Here is an 18,703-nt window from a genome sequence, read left to right on the forward strand (position 1 = left end):
AACAGTTTTATTGCTATACTACAATGGCTCTTGCCACACAGCAAGTGAAACTATGAATGGAAGAACTATGCAGGCCACACTCTGAAATGCTCCTTTCTATCCTGTAGATTTACATGGGGCTTGGAGCCCTGCATATCTGGACTCCAGCATCAGAACCAATCACCACCATGGCATTCAGCTAACCTATAACACTTTGACTGATTGACTTGACTGATTATGATTCTATACGTATGATCTAGTTGAGATTCCTGCATTGTAGGGGGTTGGACTAGATGATTCTCAGGGTCCCTTCCAACTCTACAGTTCTATGGTTCTAGGTATTTCAACCCATTCATCCAATCCACAAAGTTAGAGCTGCACGTGTAAGTACTTATATTCCTTATATTGCATCACAAACTCACCAATACCCATGCTACAAAGGTGCAAGGGCTGCTTTGCGCATGATGCTTTTCCTAAAGAGTGCACTCCCATGTAGGAAAAAGCCCCAAACCCATACCAATTAAGAGACATAGCTCTCGGTGGGTAAGCGCATTTTCCATAAAAAGAGATTCTATGTTCAGCTCTCAGTATCTGCATTTAAAATGATCTTAGGTAGCAGGGGCTGGGGAAGGCATCTACCTGAAACCTTGGCAAATAAATAAAATGTCTGAATTCCATTAGATACTAAAGACCAAAATGCTTTAATAAGCTTGCTGTGGGTATAAAAATAACACTAGCACTAACAAACACCTTACAGCTGCCTCCAAAGATGTAATATTTTACTGATAGGTGCAGGTCAACCATTTCCGATCGAGAGGATGAAATATACTGTCAATCTTTGTAGACAATATGGACCTAGGTGGACCAGTGGTCTGACTCAGGATTCAAGACTCCTTTAGTGAGATGGTTCCATGCAACAACATGCATGGTTTCATCCAGTCACGAGGTATCAGGGCTAAAGCAGGTAACTGCTTGAGGCTCCAGCAACCCACTGACAGAGCAGACAACAGTCCTGGGCTAGGTGAATCAATTGTCTAGCAGTGTAAGGCGAACATCATACGCTTCCAGAAGCACTCTAAGATGAGTGACAGCTTAGTCCTAAAAGGGGGTATGAAATAGTATAGCAGCTGAGGGTCTTTGTGTCTTCCAAATCACTGACCTGTTTGACCAGTAGTCCATGACTCCAAATTCTTTCCAGCAAGTCACAAAGGCTAGCGATGAGCGTATTCTCTTCCAGACCCGTAATGTTGGCCTCTCCATGTCCAAGCTCAACAGCTTCATGGCCCATCTTCTCTACCAGCATACGTTTAGTCTGCAAACAAGCAAGGGATTTACAAGCATCATTACGCAAAGCATGGAAACTCAACACAGTAGCCGCCCAAGGAATCCACTGAGCTGATTTTTATGCTGATTTTAATTGCTCATAGAATCATAGAGTTGGAAGAGACCACAAGGGCCATCGAGTCCAACCCCCTGCCAAGCAGGAAACACCATCAGAGCACTCCTGACATATGGTTGTCAAGCCTCTGCTTAAAGACCTCCAAAGAAGGAGACTCCACCACACTCCTTGGCAGTTGCTGGCAATTGCTGTCTGTTGCTTTATTGCCTTTCTTCCTGTGATCTATTTTCAGGTTTTGCAAGTGGCCCAAATTTGGCAAAAGGTGCTTTAGAATCATCTTAGTAAACAAAAAGCAGCGAAACAGCAACTGGATAATCTATCATGCTTTGCTTTAATTTCTAGTGATGTGAACCTCACTGAGGCTGGTTGAATCGTTATGTGAAATAAGCTACAAAGCAGGACTCCCTCTTAGTATGTGCAGAACCAGTGAGATGATCAGATTTGTAGACTCTCCCAAGGGATAATCCTCTGCAGTCTAACACAAGAGGGGAAAATACTAGTCCTCTACATGCAAACCACTTCCTATCCCATTCATAGTAAGTAAACCATAAAAAACAGCCATATTCCCACACATTTTGACAGGAAACTATAGTACACTCGCAAGAATTTGGGCATTCCTTTAGGGCACTGCTGCCACTCCACAGTGAAGGGTTTGAATGAGGGGAGTGGAACCACGCCTCGCAACACAGATGTCTTTTTTTCAGCAAACCACATTTTTACCACACACACACACACACTCAAAATACTTACCTTCATTCGACATTCTTTGAGTAAACCTTCTACGAATTTCCAGTTTGTTTGAGCAATGACAGCAGGAGAAAGATCGGAGAGTTTGGGCTGCCTCAGATTTTTCCCCAAGGTCCTTGCTTCTTGCATGTACTTCTAATCCAATGATAATTAAAAAACAACTAGAATGAACACAAAAAACACAGCACAAACACCTCTGCCCTCCTTAATCGACAAAGTAACTCTGCACTAAAAAATAAAACAAAAAATAATATGTGGGGCCAAGGTCGTCCCCCCCACCCCCTCAAACGTCAAGAAGGTGGAAGTGAGAGGTCAGAGAGGTGGAAATAATACCTGCACAAACAGTAAGTTTTGTGTAGATGGTTTTCAGTAGGCATCAGCCTTATAAATACACAGGTAGGGAGAGAAAGATAGCCTGCAGTTGAACTGCATGGGCTGTCAAACTGGCTACACAGCTCACATCTGTTTTCTGCCTGTTAGTGGAGTCGAATGCAACAGACTACCAAATATATTTTGGTGCCTGAGGCAGAAAGCCCACATCTTCACACACACAAGATATTACAAGATATCCTAGATATTACTGCTGTTCAACTGTACCCCCAGATCTGCTAAAATGCACTGCTTCAGCCTGATGAAATGCAGGGCTGGCCATACTGGGGGGTGGGAGAGATGCACCCTCATATTCTTGGGACACATCTGACACCCCTGATCATTGGAGGATGAAAGGGGGAGCACAGCAAGGCTTCTGCCTGAATCCTTTTGGGGAAAAGGGATTTGCGATCCTCTCCACACTTCTACCTTGCACCTATGACATTGGAGCAGGCATCCCCAAACTCGGCCCTCCAGCTGTTTTCGGACTACAATTCCCATCATCCCTGACCACTGGTCCTGTTAGCTAGGGGTGATGGGAGTTGTAGTCCCAAAACATCTGGAGGGCTGAGTTTGGGGATGTCTGCATTGGAGGCACAAAGAAGAAGAGCAAGGTGGCTTTGAAAAAGCTCTTGATGATCCTCTGCCCCTTTTCCTTTGCACCCCTGATGGCATAGATGCAAAGGAGAAATGCAAAGGGGGAGGATCAGAATGCTCACAACCCTGAGGAAGGTTCTGCAACAACCATTTTAAGTAGTTGTGTTTCCCCCCAAAACAAAGTAAGCGACTGTGCAAGGATCAAACAGCAACTGCTTTGGAAAAATAACAGTGGAGAGAACGTAGCAACAAGCTAGAGAAAAGGGTGAGGATTAGGACGAGGAAAGGCGGTAGTCATCTTTTAAAGTGTGGTTCCATTCAGATAAGTAGCAGAAAAAGACCACCTATATGGCCTTGGTCTTTGCAAGCCACCTTGACAATATTAATATGGGAATCAGGATTTTAGATGTAACGAAAAGAACTAGCTCTGCGTTTGCTGGGACCTGACTGGCCACGCATCTCAGTTTTTTTGCCTGCCCAACAAGCTGTTCTGGAAAATGAGAGGCTGAACTTGAACATCTTTCTTAGGCCTCCTGTTGTAAAACCAGCACAAGGCAGGGCCCTGCAGCACTGCGAGAATCATCTGCCTGATCAGAACCACGCTTTATGGACTGCTATAGAGGGGTGCATAGAATTCTACCCAAAAAAGCAGTGGTTAGCGTGAGAAGGAAAGCAGCTCTGGGCAAAATTAAATAAAACATACCAGACAACATTCAGAGAATGATTTTTTAGGTGGTCGTGCAGGAGGAGGTGGGCCCTGGTCCCACTCCCAGAATGCCAGTGAGTTCTGACGGATCAAGAACTCCTCCAATGGCTAAGAGGAAGGTGGATGTAACGAATGGCAGAAGCAGCAGATGGAGAAAAAGGAGGCGGCAGAACATGCATGCATAAGAGTCAAAGCAAAAACAGAAAGAAAGAGTAAATACAGTAAAGGGATGAAGAAATTAAAAAGCATGGAAGCAATTCATATAAAACGTCACAAGGAAATGCTTCTGAGCCGTCACATTCGATAGCATCAACGCTCACAAATAACACATTCCTTTTGTTTCAGCAGAATAAGCTTTCACATTTGGGTATGTATAAAATGCAAGGTTTCTCGCCCTCCCTAAAACTGCACTCACTGAACTGGATGCAGAATTCAGCAATGTCGCAAGGACCAAATGGCCTTAAGAATAAAAAGGTAACTAAAAAGAAAGAAGCACAATGACTTTCGTCCTCGCGAAAACCCTGTGTTGTTCCTGCTTGTTTCAAATGGGCAAAAAAAGATAAATAGGAATAAGACAAAGACGTATGGTGTTTTAACAAGCCACGCAGGAATCCCTAACCTTCAGGTGCAGCTATAAATCTGGCACGCTCCCATTTAAAAGGCTAAGCAGCATGCCACTCGCACACAGGTTGCTGGGATGAAACCAAAGCAAAACGTGCTTGTTTTGCTCAAGCACTTAATCTCCAGGAAAGATTTATTTGTAAGTCAACTGCTAAGTATAAGGCAGAAAAGAACTGCAATCTGGGGCTCTGAGGGCAGAGCCACTCATTGCCGGCAACCTAGGCCTGCTACGTCTCACCCACAACTTGCAGGAAGATTTCTCCTACACTGTCATGTCACCAGGCTGTGTGTTTCCACACCACCACCAGCCAATGATGCAGAACATGGTTGGGGAAAAACACACACAGCCGCAATGTCACAATCAGTACATATAATGCAGTTTGACACTTTTGATGGTACCCCCCCCCTTTTGCCCATAACTCACTTCCACCCTGATATAGAGTTCTACGTGTTTATAACTCTGCACAGGAAGGGAGTGCCCTTTCATGTCAAGCATTCCTCCTGTCTACAGAATTGGATGTGGAATCAGAAGCTCATCGTGCACAGCTCAAAAGGAGAGACCCCTCAAAGTCCAGTAAGACCACCTTGAATGCCCAAGGACAACTTACCCAAGGACTGTTATCGATGAGAAGAAGACTTCCATGCGCTTATGGGGCTCTGCCAACTAGAGGCATCTTGAGGAGCCTTATATGCACACGGGGCCCTCAGTACAACTAGAAGCCATAATTAAGTTGATGGAAGCTTAGCTTAGCATTCATTTAAATGCATAATTCAGGAGTTGCTTTGATGTTCAGCACACTGGACAAGCGGATCAGCAGGGGTCTGTAATCCTTTCTGAAAACTGAGCCTTTTGTTAAATTGAATAGATTTAGAGATCTTATGGGATAAGGGAGGACATTAAAGCATGTTCCTCCTGGGAATTAAATCCCTATCATCTCCCATTCCCAGAAGTATTCCTTCTTCTTCCCTGAAGCCATACTGATGCATTTTGGAAGAGCAAGGGAGTGCAACCATAGGAAGAGGCTAACAATTATCTCAAAATACAACCGGCTGAAAGCAATGATTTCTGATTTGAGAGAACATACCCTTGGGGAATCAAGAAAGGAAGCCAGTCTACATGTTAGGCTTGCGGGGACCATGTGCGGGGAGAGGACAATTCTTTCTAGATAGAGATGGTTGGAAGATGGGATCTCAGTTTTTGAATTGAACCTCCGCTAAGGAGGCCCTGTAATTCTTTTTTCCAGGAACCTGGACCCTGTTATCTGCTCCTATCCCAGGTTTTTTTCTTTTTTGTGGGGAGAGGTACATGCTTTATGCGGAGGTCTTGCTCTTAAGTTTTGACAAAGCTAATGCAGCCAAACCCTAAATGGATAACAAGTATTGGGTGTCTCTGCTATTAACCACAGCGCTTACCTCTCGTAAGTCATTGTCCAAACCAATGTGTTCTGAATGTTGCCGGAGGCGATCTTTCCTGCGCTGTGCTGTAGCGCTTCGACTCACCCACCGACTGAGGTTATAAGAAAGAAAGAAAGAAAGAAAGAAAGAAAGAAAGAAAGAAAGAAAGAAAGAGTTGTAAGAAACCATTACATGCCAACTCTGGAGGGGGAAAAGGTTAGCACAGGTACAAGCTCAAGAGCAGACTCATTGAATGTAATGGACATGATTAACTTAGACCCATTTATTTTTTAATATTCTAATACAAGCCTCATGACTCCAAAAGGGCTCATTACAAACTAGAGCAGGGGTCAGCAAACTTTTTCAGCAGGGGGCTGGTCCACTGTCCCTCAGACCTTGTGGGGGGCCAGACTATATTTTGGAGAGGAAATGAATGAATTCCTATGCCCCACAAATAACCCAGAGATGCATTTTAAATAAAAGGACACATTCTACTCATGTAAAAACATGCTGATTCCCGGACCGTCCGCAGGCTGGATCCGGCCCCCGGGCCTTAGGTTGCCAACCCATGAACTAGACAGATGGTGACAGAGAGAAAATGAAGAAAAGAGAGGATGCCATGGAGACATTCCAAGTTACTCTTCACTGGCTAGGTCAGAGGTTGCCAATGTGGCATTTACAAATGTTTGTGTGCCCAACTAGAGTCTCCTATGATGCCCATGGAAAGTCTCACTAAATATCCTCTCAAAAATCCACAGCACATGGGAGACTCTTTGGTCTTCCTGCTCAGTTTCTCTTTGCACTGACTCAGCCTCTCCTACCCTGAACACGCCCACTTGTTCATGCCCACATTTTGCTGGATGCCAGCATTGGACGCCCCCACTCTCATCTGTTTCTGAACAATTAAATGAATTCCAACTGGAAGAGACTTTCACAGGCCAACTAGGTGGGAAAGGGTTTGTCTTAGGTATCCCCCTGTCCAGCTGCAGGAGAATACCTACCGTAAGCTCACAGACCCACCAGGCCACACTGGATCTCAGCTCTTCTAAGGGCCTTCTTAGAGAATGTCTACATTTAAACACATTTACAAAAGCCAAAGTCAGCTGAGATCATAAGTGTTACAAATACTAGTGCTCTGACGTTGTTATAGATGCCTGGTAAGGAGAAACAAGTTTTCTTCCAGGGCAGCAAGTCAATACTACCAAATCTTCATACTGGAATGTGCCCCTTCCTGGTTTCCTTAAAAGAAAAAGAGGGCAGGGACTTTCCCCTGCATTAACTCCCCCTTCCCCACACTTTCCTACACTGGAATGAACATACCCCAAACATCACACTCTTCATTAAATCCAAGTCCAAGGCAGGATACAATATAATAAACAAAAGGCATAAAACATAATGGGTGGAATTCAATTAGGTTTTTCTCAGAGCAGACCACTGAAATTAATGAACATGACTAAGTTAGGCCCATTAGCTTCAATGGGTCTACTCAACATAAAACCTGGTTGAATACCACCCAATAAAATGCTGTTATATAAAAATACTAATATAACCTTAATACAACAAATCAGTCAGGACATCTTCATCAGTAATAATTTAGCAAAAGGCCTGGGCAAACAAGCACGTTTTTAACTGGTGCTGAGGCCCAACAGGATCAGTGCCCATTAAACCTGCAAGGGAAGGGTGCTCCACAATTGGGGTGCCAGTATCAAAATCATTCTCCCTCATGTACAGTATAGAGGACACTGCTAAAGATAAAAATCCAGGGTTTCTTACTCCATCTGCAAAAACGTTCAGAGATGTAAACGGCTCTTGTGCTCATTTTGCTGGTTGCTCTACCAAACCAATACATGTGACGCATTATGCTCCTTTGTAAGTAATTACAAAGAATTACAGGATAATCAGTGGAGATTAGTGTATTAGAGAGCTTATTTAATTACTTTTATTTCACAGCATACGTGTTCTGATTCCCTCCAAGTTAACCTGCAGTTTAAAATCAATCAAAGAAAACCCAATGAAGATGTCTGCTCCTGCTTGATTATAGCTCCTTTTGTTACCAGAAAAAGAGAATCTGGAGACTCTGATTGGAACTCGAAAAATCAACATTTCGTAACAGGTTAAATGCTTATAGCTCAGCTCCAAATACAAAGCTTGTAACTGGCAAGAACAAAATACAATGTCCAGGGGATAACAGGAAGCGTCAGTGCACATGATAAAGTACTGGAATAATATAGCCTTGTAAATAAGCCCATAGCAACTAGCATGTAAATTGTAATTTTTTTTCTAGTATGCTAAGATGCTATAAAAGCTTGTGTTTCCACAGAGGAAGAGAAGCCCCATACCTGAACTTTGTCCCTTCTCTGCTAACCTACTTGGTTAAAAGGTGGTTTTGACAGCTACCCTGCATTTCCATTCAGGCTGAGGCTGGAGGAGTTTCTCTTCCACTGCAGCCAGTCTACTCACTCACCCACATAGAACTTAGCTACATGAAATCTCTGGTCACCTATAGCTAACCAGTGAGTTTAACACTAGGCTTCTGCAATATATCCTCAAAGTGATTTGGCACAGGCTGCAGCACCTGAAGCTACTGGATACTCTTCACGGGAAAGCCTCATAGAAGGTACGCTACGCAGTGATGGCCAAACTTGGCCCTCCAGCTGTTTTAGCACTACAACTCCCACCATCCCTAGGTAACAGGACCGGTGATCAGGGATGATGGGAACTTTAGTCCCAAAACAGCTGGAGGGCTACAGTAATGCTGCCAAGGGGAAGGGACAAGCTCATATCTAGGTATCGCTGGGGGTTTTTTCAGTGACTGAGGGAACGGAATCCTAAATCGGCAAAGCAGCCTAGAGACTACACTGAAAGAACTATTCCCATGCATTCCAAGGGGTTATTACAGTTGCAAAAGCTTACTTGTTGTTGGTAGGCCCAGCTGCCAGCACGTCTGACTGAAGCTTAGGGAAGAAGCCCTGTTCATATTTGCCTTGGCCTATCTTCATATCAAGCAAATGAGGATGGATTGCAGTGTGATCAATCTTTGTCAGCCGCTGTTCAATGGCCTGAGCTGAAAATAGCAATTAACACACAAACAATTTCTTTTTTAGTTAACTGAAACCAAGGAACTTTTCTTCCACAGGCAGGATCTATCTCTGGAGCCAGCACACCTGAGGTAAGTTGTGGTCAGTCTATATAGGTGAGGCAAGAACCATAGCTGTCAACTTTTCCCTTTTTTAAGGGAAATTCCCTTATTCCGAATAGGATTCCTCGCAAGTAAAGGGAAAAGTTGACAGCTATGGCAAGAACAGAGGCCATTAGTAGACAGGACCATGCTTACTATTAGGGACTCCTAAAAAAAATGTTCACCAACAGCATATCGCTTGAGTCATCATTGCTAAATGGGAATGAGGGAAGCTGCTTCTCAAAACGCGGGCTGAAATATCAGTATTTCCATATTCAAAACCAACTCTGTTCCTTGGTGAACAACTGGAGCAAAATGCTGGAGGTGAAGGAACACAAGATTCCATGCCTGTGTGTTAGTCAAACAAAGATTGGGTGTTGGATTCAGATCTGTGGGGTTAAGAGATCAGAAGGAAACTTGATACTACTATCAACTTGAAGCGCATGAGGTTCTGGTGCCACCATATCAACCGAAACTAGCCTCCGAAGAAAAAGCAGACCTGAAAATTTAAAATGGTTTCAAACACAAATTAAACTTTTTTGGCTATTTAAATCCCAGTGTTTCATTTCTAAACATAAAAGAAAATGGAAAAACAACACAGTTTGACAGATCATATCTAGCCAGCTGCAATAAATACCTTCAGTGACAGTAGAATAGCTTTCACAGGTAAAAAGGAATTGCACAGCTAAATCCCTCCATGGGGACTTTTACATTCTAAATGGATCCAGTCAACATTTTTTATTGTAGAAGGTTTTAGGGGGTGGGCTGGCAAGTTACGGTAGATTTTTAATTCCGATTCTCCTGCTGGTTTCCATGAACTCTCAGATTGTACTAACCCAATTTAATGCTTTGTTTTTCTTGAGGTGTTTTGCATTGCTCCTTTTTGTTTTACTGCACTGTAAGGTGCCTCAAAGGTGGTGAAGGGGACTCAAAGGAGGGATATAAATTAAAGCAAATGAATTAACTAAATCAAATAGGGTAAAATACAACTTCTGAGTAGCTAGTATCTTTCTTTCTTTCTTTCTCCCTCTCTCTCTCTCTCTTTTTCTCTCTCTCTTTTGAAGCTTGTACACTGACAACTGATAGACCTGTACATACCTGCTTCTTTCAATGTGTTGCACTTCTGATATGTAGACGTTCTTAGTGAAGGAACCCGGACATTATACAGCCTTATCTTCTCGATTCGGGAATCAAACACTCGCAAAAATGGGTCTTTTTCTTCCCAATGGGACATAATTTTATTGTCGATGAATGTTGCAAACATTTGAGTTTCAATGAAGTGTGAGAGGAATGGGAGGTAAGGCTCAGGTTGGTCAGAGAGAAACGAAGCCTAGAGTTGAGGGAACCCAAAAGAAAAAGTTACACCTTGCAGTACACTTGTTTTCCATTTCAGTAATTGTCCAATTATGTCCCAAGCATACTTTCACAGGGAGCATGCATAGCCCAATAGCAAACAGTGACCTAGTTGGCACGTCACACTAAACCAAATTGAAAAGAAACTATGGTTTAATGCCAATGAGCTCAGGCAGTTCTGTAGCACTCCTTCCCTGCTCAAGCTGCACTATGAATGAAACAGCCTGCAGTCTGGCGTACAACGTCATCCAAGCCCAAACTTGTGGTTTGTTTCCTCCCATAAAGCTACAAGCAGTAACCAAGATCTGTTCTCGTCTTAATACTCAAGATTCTTTGGAGGAAACAATTCATAATACCAAGTTCAGAGGACACAAGCCAGACCATGGTCTCTTCGTCTGCAGTGCAGCAGCCTGTGCAGGAGAGGGAGGAGCATCATGAGAACTTGTTCACATTTAACCATAGTTAGTTTTAAACTATGGTTTAATGTGACACGACAGTGTCAGAGATAAGAAAATAAAAAACATGATTGCACCAAGATCTCCAATCCAAAATGTCTCACCAGTCTAGAGTTCCTATTTGCCACTTTTTACTCTTATTACACAGAATGGTTACCATAGTTGGCCGAGAGGCACTTTTTTCAAGGCAGATACCCAGGGCCATATATCTCACCCAAGGAAATGATAGCTTTGACTTGGTCACAAAGACTACTCCATAAATATATATATATATATATTTGAACAAAGGAAGGACGACTTTGCCATTACTGGCAATAAAGAAATCCCACAAGATTCTGATAAATTTTCCATACCAAATCTACGGTTCAAAAAAGAGAAAAATCCATGTCAGCATCATTTTGGATCAATTTGAGAAGTTATTTCATCAGCTGCCTCCTCAAGTACTCCTCCTCTTACTCAACATGCAACTGAAGTATTTTCTAGTAAGAAAAATAAACCAGTCACCTAGCAAGGCCTAGACAAAACCAGGCTGCATCTAAATCATGGGTGGGGGGACCTGCTTTACCACAGCTCCCATCACCCCTGACAACTGGCCATGTGGGAGTGGGTGGGAGTGTGGATGTTAACAGAGCCCAACAACATCTGGAAAGCCATAGGTTTCCCACCCCTGACCTAAATAACAGCCATCCCCATTTACACTTGCTAAGCAATTTCGGGTGCCAAAATTTGAAAAGAGCTTTTGCTATTTGAATGGGAAAAGAGAATCTAAATATATACCGCATTTTTTGCCCTATAGAACACACTTTTTCCCCTCCAAAAATGAAGGGGAAATGTGTGTGCGTCCTATGGGGCGAATGCAGGCTTTCGCTGAAGCCTGGAGAGCGAGAGGGGTCGGTGCGCACCGACTCCTCTCGCTCTCCAGGCTTCAGGAAGCTATCTGCAAGCCTTGCAAGCCCGGCGGGAGTTCCCGCGGGCTTGCAAGGCTTGCGGGCAGCAGCCTGCAGCCCGAAACACGGGGCGCCCTCCGGAGGGCGACCCGTGCTTTGCGCAGGTGTCCGCAAGCCTTGCGAGCCCGGCGGGAGTTGCCGCCGGGCTCGCAAGGCTTGTGGATAGAAGCCTGGGGGCTGGGGGGAAAATAATTTTTTAAAATTCATTTCCCCCCCAAAAAACGAGGTGCGCCCTATGGGCCAGTGCGCCCTATAGGGCGAAAAATACGGTAATATAACTATCAACATGAAGCTGCCTTAATGCCAAACCGTTTGGCTGATCTAACTCAATATTCTCTAACTCAAAAGTATTTAGGGATCCTTTAAACCAGAGATAGGGGACTGAACTTAGGACACTGCAAATGAGATCATGTGCTCTACCACTGAGCACCGAGCCTTCAAAAGGCAAGGCAACCGAATTGATTGTTACAAGGAAAATATTTGGCTGCTTTTACTTTGTCAAAATTTTGCATCTGTTCCCTGTTGGTCAGCCACGATTCCCTGTCTTGTGCCGCTTGAATGACGAAAGCATCATAGTCAGAAAACATCTGCGTGAAGCGGTTGGCGAAGACCTCTCGTAGCTGAACGTTCAGTTTGTAGTCCCTCAGCTCCCCGTCTTCACACTGGAGCTTAACATTCCTTTCCTTCTCTTCCAGAGGAATGTTGATGCTCATTTTATCCACTGTCACCCCTGTTCTCTTTGCCAAAGCGTGGAGGCGGGCAATAGTCTCATTGCCCTTGAGCAACTCATACATGTTGATGGTGTTGCTTGGTACGTTCCCATTTTTTTTGTCATTGGCCAAGTCATTGAGGACTAGGTTCTTAAACTTGGTGGCACTCTCGCTACAATGGAGGGTGCCCTCAAGGGGAATTCCAAACTGAAGCAGAACTTCGGAGATTTCCTGGATGAAATCCGGCTTGTTGGGAAACTGAGGAAGTTCCTCTGGTAACTCAATAAAGTGGTTATCGATATCCACGAAGCAGAGGTTAGCCTGGAGGGGGGGGAAGCCAAATATTATTATTAAATGTATTAGTTGCCTAATACAGAAATAGTCTCTTTTTTGGGGGGGGGGTGAAATAGTCTCTTGGAGACAAAGTGTTTGAAATATACTAATCAACACACTAAAAAATGCAACTTCAAGTATCACATCAACAACGGCAACATAAGAAATACATAGGTAATGATAACCCATCAGCTCACATAAAATATTCAGAAGTCACTTTGAACAGGCAGGGATGCCTTTACAGGGAAATCCTTGGGAAGACTTTAAACAAACAAACAAACCTTTCCAACTGATTGGGGTATGGGCAAAATATTCATGCCAGAGGCAGCTTAATCCAAATATTCTCTCCCACTAAAGTACTAATATAGAAAACCCAAGAATGAGCCATTGGCTCCCCTCTAGTAGTGCCCAAATGTTTGTCGCCTGTCCAACGGTGAGGCTGGCTTCAAAAATATACACAATGGTTTCACCACATACAGGGGATCTTTTGTTTGGAAATATAAAGTAATCCAACTTTTACATAAACCAGTAAACCCTCAAAATAAAGAGTGGTGCCTTGGAAGAGATTACTATTCCCCACCCCCACAACTCAGCTTGAGTCTGAAATTCATTGTGCATGAATTTGCTATGCTGAATCCAGTTTGTTTCCCCGCAAGGGAGCTGAGGCCTCAGATGTACCAACCATGACAAAGTAGCATAACAGGAGACCTAGATATTCACAAGGGCAATGGCAACTCATTCTAGTCAGTCTTTGAACTGATATTTAATTGGTACCAGCACTCAGTTGTTTTCTCTAGGGTGTGTTGAAGAAGTCCACTTGCAACGCGCTTCTCACAGGAAGGAAAAGGCAGGAATCTGAACTAAATCCCCAAATTACATTAATTAGCTGCCTCATATGCTTAGAGATATATTTTAAAAACAGGACATGAAGCAGGGAAGGACTGCAAGGTTCAGAAGTTCAACGGGCATCTACGGTGTTATCTTTTCGGTGCCAGCTTAATTACTTTCCCAAGCATTAGGTGTTGAGATTTTATAAAACTACATTCTAGTTTATTTGAGCATTAGCTTTATCTGTTCTTTCTACATATTATATTGTGAGGATGAGGACCTGCATTTATTATTTTATAGACGACCCTTGTGTCAGTAATAACATGGGTGAGATAAAATGCCAAAATAAATTGAGTGTAGGAGGAGGATCTACAAGATAAGCTCAACTCCATGCTGCACATTCCCATACACTAGGGAGGTGAGATCGTCTTTTATGCAAGGCAGACTGAAACTGTTAATGGTATCTGATTTTTAGTCTTTTCTTTCTACTCCTACATCCACTGAAAAATGACTCTAGGTAATAGAGAAGGGGAGGAGCTGAGGGGCTGCATTTAATGGTTGCATTTTGAAACAGCGCTTTCTACAAGATGGTAAAACCATTCGGTCTTCTGGCACATGAATACTAGTGAACAAAGGTTCATTTCTGTGTTCCTTTCATTGTTCAGGCCAAGCTCCACACTCTTGGGGCTAAAAATAAAACCTTTGTGCACTTGAGATAAAATCCTAACAAGTGGCATGTATATATATTTGAACCACCTTGCTAGAAACAGGAAAAGATGCAGGGAAACAGCTGTCAACAGTAATAAACTAAATTAAATGACTGGTGATGGCCAGCAGCCCTAATAAATGGGATACACACACAAACTGGAAAAAGGCAATTCAATGCTACTGGGGCTTGGCTGGGTAGACAGAGCTCTTCCGTACAACAAATGGTACAAAGATGGTCAGGGAATATGCTTCTTCATAGCCCAATAGTCAGAAAGACCATTAAAAAAAAAAAAATCTGAAGTGCCAGGACATGTAAACAATGACGGTGTAAAAATGTTTTTGTGCCACAACTGCACCTAAAGAGATCTTGTAAAATTAGCAAAAAATTATAAAAAGCATCCAAATCTCTGCTGGAAGTGCAATAAAGAAGTGGGGACATTATACCATATGTGGTGGGGGTGTAAGGTGGTAAGACAATTTTGGAATGAGATACATGAGGAGATCAAAAAGATCCTCAGGAGCTCTATTTCAAAAAAACCAGAGTCATACTTACTGAGTTTATTGACAAACGACATACCCAAGGACAAAAGGAATAGATTTTTGTATATAATTGCAGCCGCAAGAATACTTATGGCAAAATATCGGAAAACAGAAAAAGTACCACAAATGACAGAATGGCTAGTTAAGATTTGTGAGTTTGCCGAGATGGCAAAAATGACTGCAGCAATCAGGGGCTGCTCCAATCAAAAATTCTATACAGAATGGGGATGCATGGGGGAATACATGAAGAAATATGGTGTTAAAGCAGAACTCTTAATAGGCAATTGTTAAGCGTGTAAGGACAAAAGAAGTAATTATAATTTAACAGTTTTCAAGTTACTCTATTTTATCAAAGCAACTAGAAAAAAATATATACAGTGGTGCCCCGCAAGACGAATGCCTCGCAAGACGAAAAACTCGCTAGACGAAAGAGTTTTCCGTTTTTTGAGTCGTTCCGCAAGACGAATTTCCCTATGGGCTTGCTTCGCAAGACGAAGCGTCTTGCGAGTTTTTGCAAGTTTGTTTCCTTTTTCTTAAAGCCGCTAAGCCGTTAATAGCCGCTAAGCCGCTAAGCCGTTAATAGCCGCTAAGCCGTTAATAGCCACTAAGCCGCTAATAGCCGTGATTCGCAAGACGAAAAAACCGCAAGACGAAGAGACTCGCGGAACGGATTAATTTTGTCTTGCGAGGCACCACTGTATTATGATGGGAAGAACTCACACAGGTGAAGGGAAGCAGTGGGGAGGCGGGGAGGGTTAGGTTGAATTTGGGAAATAAAATAATATATGGAACAGCAAAGGATATAATAGATTCTTATAGAATAGTAATATATTGTAACCAGAATAGAAGTTAAAAAGGGGAAGTAAATGTACTTTTAGCATTTTCATTATTGTAATAGTTATTATTATTTCTTATCAGTAGAAGGCAATGTTAATTTAGACTTCTTTGTTTTGCTGTTTGTATAAAAAAATTTTAAGCCGATAAAAAAAGGGGGGGGGGTCTTCTTCTTGGACTGAGTAAAAAGAGAAACAGTTACAGTATTTAGACTGCATTCTCCTAAAGCCTTACTCTGATGTTCCTATCCAGAGAGGATCCATGTCCAAATACAGAGCCCATGGTTTTGCTACAAATGCACAGAAAAACTAGGAATACCCATGTGGAATTATATATAGCTCACGGCAAGTTTTAACAACAGAAGAAGGCATCCTGAACTTAGGTTGCCAATATTCAGCACTGCACACAGCCCTAAGGTTCAGCAGTGTGCAATAGTCACCTCTTGGGGAAGCTCCAGTTTGGAACGGTCTGTTCCCTCCTTCGACTGCAGGCCCATCAAGTAAGGGACAGGAGCATCGAGGAAATGCAGGAGAGAGGCTGGGAGGATGGGGACGTAGACATGTTGCCACTGAAATGGGAACAGCAGCGTGGTGATCCCTTCTGCAACCGTCATCAGTCTCTGGTAGTCTAAACAGAGAAAACCAAGACAGAATTACTATATCGCTCCTCTTAAAAAGCCATCAACACATCAGCATTAGACAGATGGCAAGTGCAGAGCAATTCTTAAACCCACAGAGCACGTTTTGCAGCTATTCGTCAGCGGCACGAGCTCGCTGCTTGTTTAAAACGGATTGAAATATTAACTCCAGAACTATTACACAAAGAAAGCTATGAAATTTTAATAGACACATCCAGCTATGATACAAAATTTAAAAAGTGAATTTAAGATGAACACCAGGAGAACGGCAAAGCGGAATTATGTACATTGCTCTGCTGAATTGCCAGAGGAACAGCAATATGCAGATGGGACAAGAAAGGAACCAACAGCAAGGGGAGCAACGGCTGTCATGCCCGTTTTTGCTCATAATTGTTCATTAGGCTGAATTTTCAGCTCACGTGTTAGCAGGCTCCGGGAAGCGAGGCAGCCTGCAAATCCACCTTGACGGAAAATCAGAACTAACTACACAAACGTGAAATGCACCCTAGGACTTATTTTTAAAACAAGATTTCAAGCCAGTACTCTCAAACTCACCGGTACCCTGTCAGCATTTTATTCCTGTGTATTCTATTAAGTTTCTAGCCAGAAAGGATGTTTGTATAATAACTGATATAAAGTGTTCTTCTTTTGATGCTGCCCGATACTGTTCCAACAATTCCAACCTGATCTTCGACTACTTCTTCCATATTAGAAAGTGCAAATGATTCTGTAGGGGAGAAGGCTCTAAGTGAAGGTTTCACATGAATGTAAAATATATCCCAACTGAAAATCGTCAAGTGGCTCACCAGCATTGACAGTGATTTAATTTCTCTTCTTGAGTCGGAACAGTTGTATTCATATTAACTCTAGTTGGTTAATTAAGAATGGATTCCCACAGTTTAGACTCCTTCACATCTATTAATTTTGTGTGTGTGCACGCGTGCGTGTGTGCGAGCACACACACACACACACAAAACACACAGTCAGATTAACAAGGACAGGTCTTATGCCTTTTCCCACAACAGAAAAAGTCCTATGACTTACAAGCACATGGTCCAAAGAGGTCAAAAGAAATACTGAAATGTTTACTATGAGCACTCCACCAGGGTGCCATATGGAAGGAAATGCACCCTCTTTTTAAGTATTCCGTTCCCAAACTTTCAGGTAAAGGGATCCCTGACCATTAGGTCCAGTCGCAGACGACTCTGGGGTTGCAGCGCTCGTCTCGCTTTATTGGCCAAGGGAGCCGGTGTACAGCTTCCGGGTCATGTGGCCAGCATGACTAAGCCGCTTCTGGCGAACCAGAGCAGCACACGGAAACGGCGTTTACCTTCCCACCAGAGCGGTACCTATTTATCTACTTGGACTTTGACGTGCTTTTGAACTGCTAGGTTGGCAGGAGCAGGGACTGAGCAACGGGAGCTCACCCTGTTGCGGGGATTCAAACTGCCGACCTTCTGATCGGCAAGCCCTAGGCTCTGTGGTTTAACCCACAGCGCCACCCACATCCAAACTTTACACAGCTTTAAATATGGCTTTAGAAGAGGGAAGCTACCATTGTAAACTAAATTTAGAAGTATTAGCTTGGAAACACAGGTCAAATCCATTCTAAATGCATGTGCGCCATGTCTACACTTTTATACTGCCTCCCATTAGCTGAATAGCTTCCTATTTATTACCTCTCTGCTGGAGGAGCGTTAATGAGCAAAATAAAAACCACTGCCTCTCAAGTATATTATCTCTTTTTATGCCTTATCTACATCAGAGTATATTGCCAGGCTTTCAGCACAGAAAAACAATTTGATCAGTATTCACCCAGGAATTTAAAATTGCTAGGGGGCGGCACTGGCAGCCCAAACTCCCTCTTTATCTCTAGCACAATGAAGCCTTCTCAAGAGGGCGGAAGCTTAGGAAAATGTACTTTTTGAAAGGGAACAGCAAATAAACAATTTAATTATTTGTTGAAAATAAATCCAAGCTATACAGGTTACAAAAGAACCAAATAATACAAATAACATATAATAAAATTCAACATCAGAACAGATACAGCCGCCTAAAAATAGTCGAGCAGGCTGAACTACTAATCAGCTAAACATTAATCAAGAGACAAGGTGGTGTAGTGGTTAAGGGCGCTGAACCAGGACCTGGGAGACCAGGGTTCAAATCGCCACTCAGCCCCGAAGCTCACTGGGTAACTTTGGGCCCAGCACTGTCTCTCAGCCTGATCTACCTCACAGGGTGGTTGTGAGGTCTGCATATGCCATCTTGAGCTCCTTGGAGGAAAGGCAGGATCTAAATGTATTAATACATACCAAAACCTCGAAAGCCTCAGAAAATTAAAAAAGAATTAGCCAGGCACCAGAAGGA

At 43.0% G+C, this 18,703-nt stretch overlaps 1 protein-coding gene across 6 annotated transcripts in view; it reads right to left on the reverse strand.

Annotated features, from left to right (window-relative positions):
* DENND5B (DENN domain containing 5B) overlaps window positions 1-18,703 on the reverse strand; it is a 94,965-nt gene that overhangs the window by 19,759 nt on the left and 56,503 nt on the right. For 2 of the 6 annotated variants that reach the window (XM_081023935.1, XM_081023936.1), the window contains 9 exons: window positions 16,139-16,326; window positions 12,241-12,777; window positions 10,090-10,321; window positions 9,419-9,490; window positions 8,727-8,877; window positions 5,832-5,925; window positions 3,795-3,905; window positions 2,129-2,260; window positions 1,139-1,291 (listed from right to left, as the gene is read on the reverse strand). In XM_081023935.1, the coding sequence (XP_080880061.1) occupies window positions 1,139-1,291; window positions 2,129-2,260; window positions 3,795-3,905; window positions 5,832-5,925; window positions 8,727-8,877; window positions 9,419-9,490; window positions 10,090-10,321; window positions 12,241-12,777; window positions 16,139-16,326 (1,670 nt within the window). The remainder of the gene's footprint in view (window positions 1-1,138; window positions 1,292-2,128; window positions 2,261-3,794; window positions 3,906-5,831; window positions 5,926-8,726; window positions 8,878-9,418; window positions 9,491-10,089; window positions 10,322-12,240; window positions 12,778-16,138; window positions 16,327-18,703) is intronic. The other 4 variants (XM_081023939.1, XM_081023940.1, XM_081023937.1 and 1 more) reach the window with 3 other exon arrangements.

Source organism: Podarcis pityusensis, assembly GCF_964106645.2.
Source record: "Podarcis pityusensis genome assembly, chromosome: 10".
Taxonomy (NCBI): Eukaryota; Metazoa; Chordata; class Lepidosauria; order Squamata; family Lacertidae; genus Podarcis; species Podarcis pityusensis.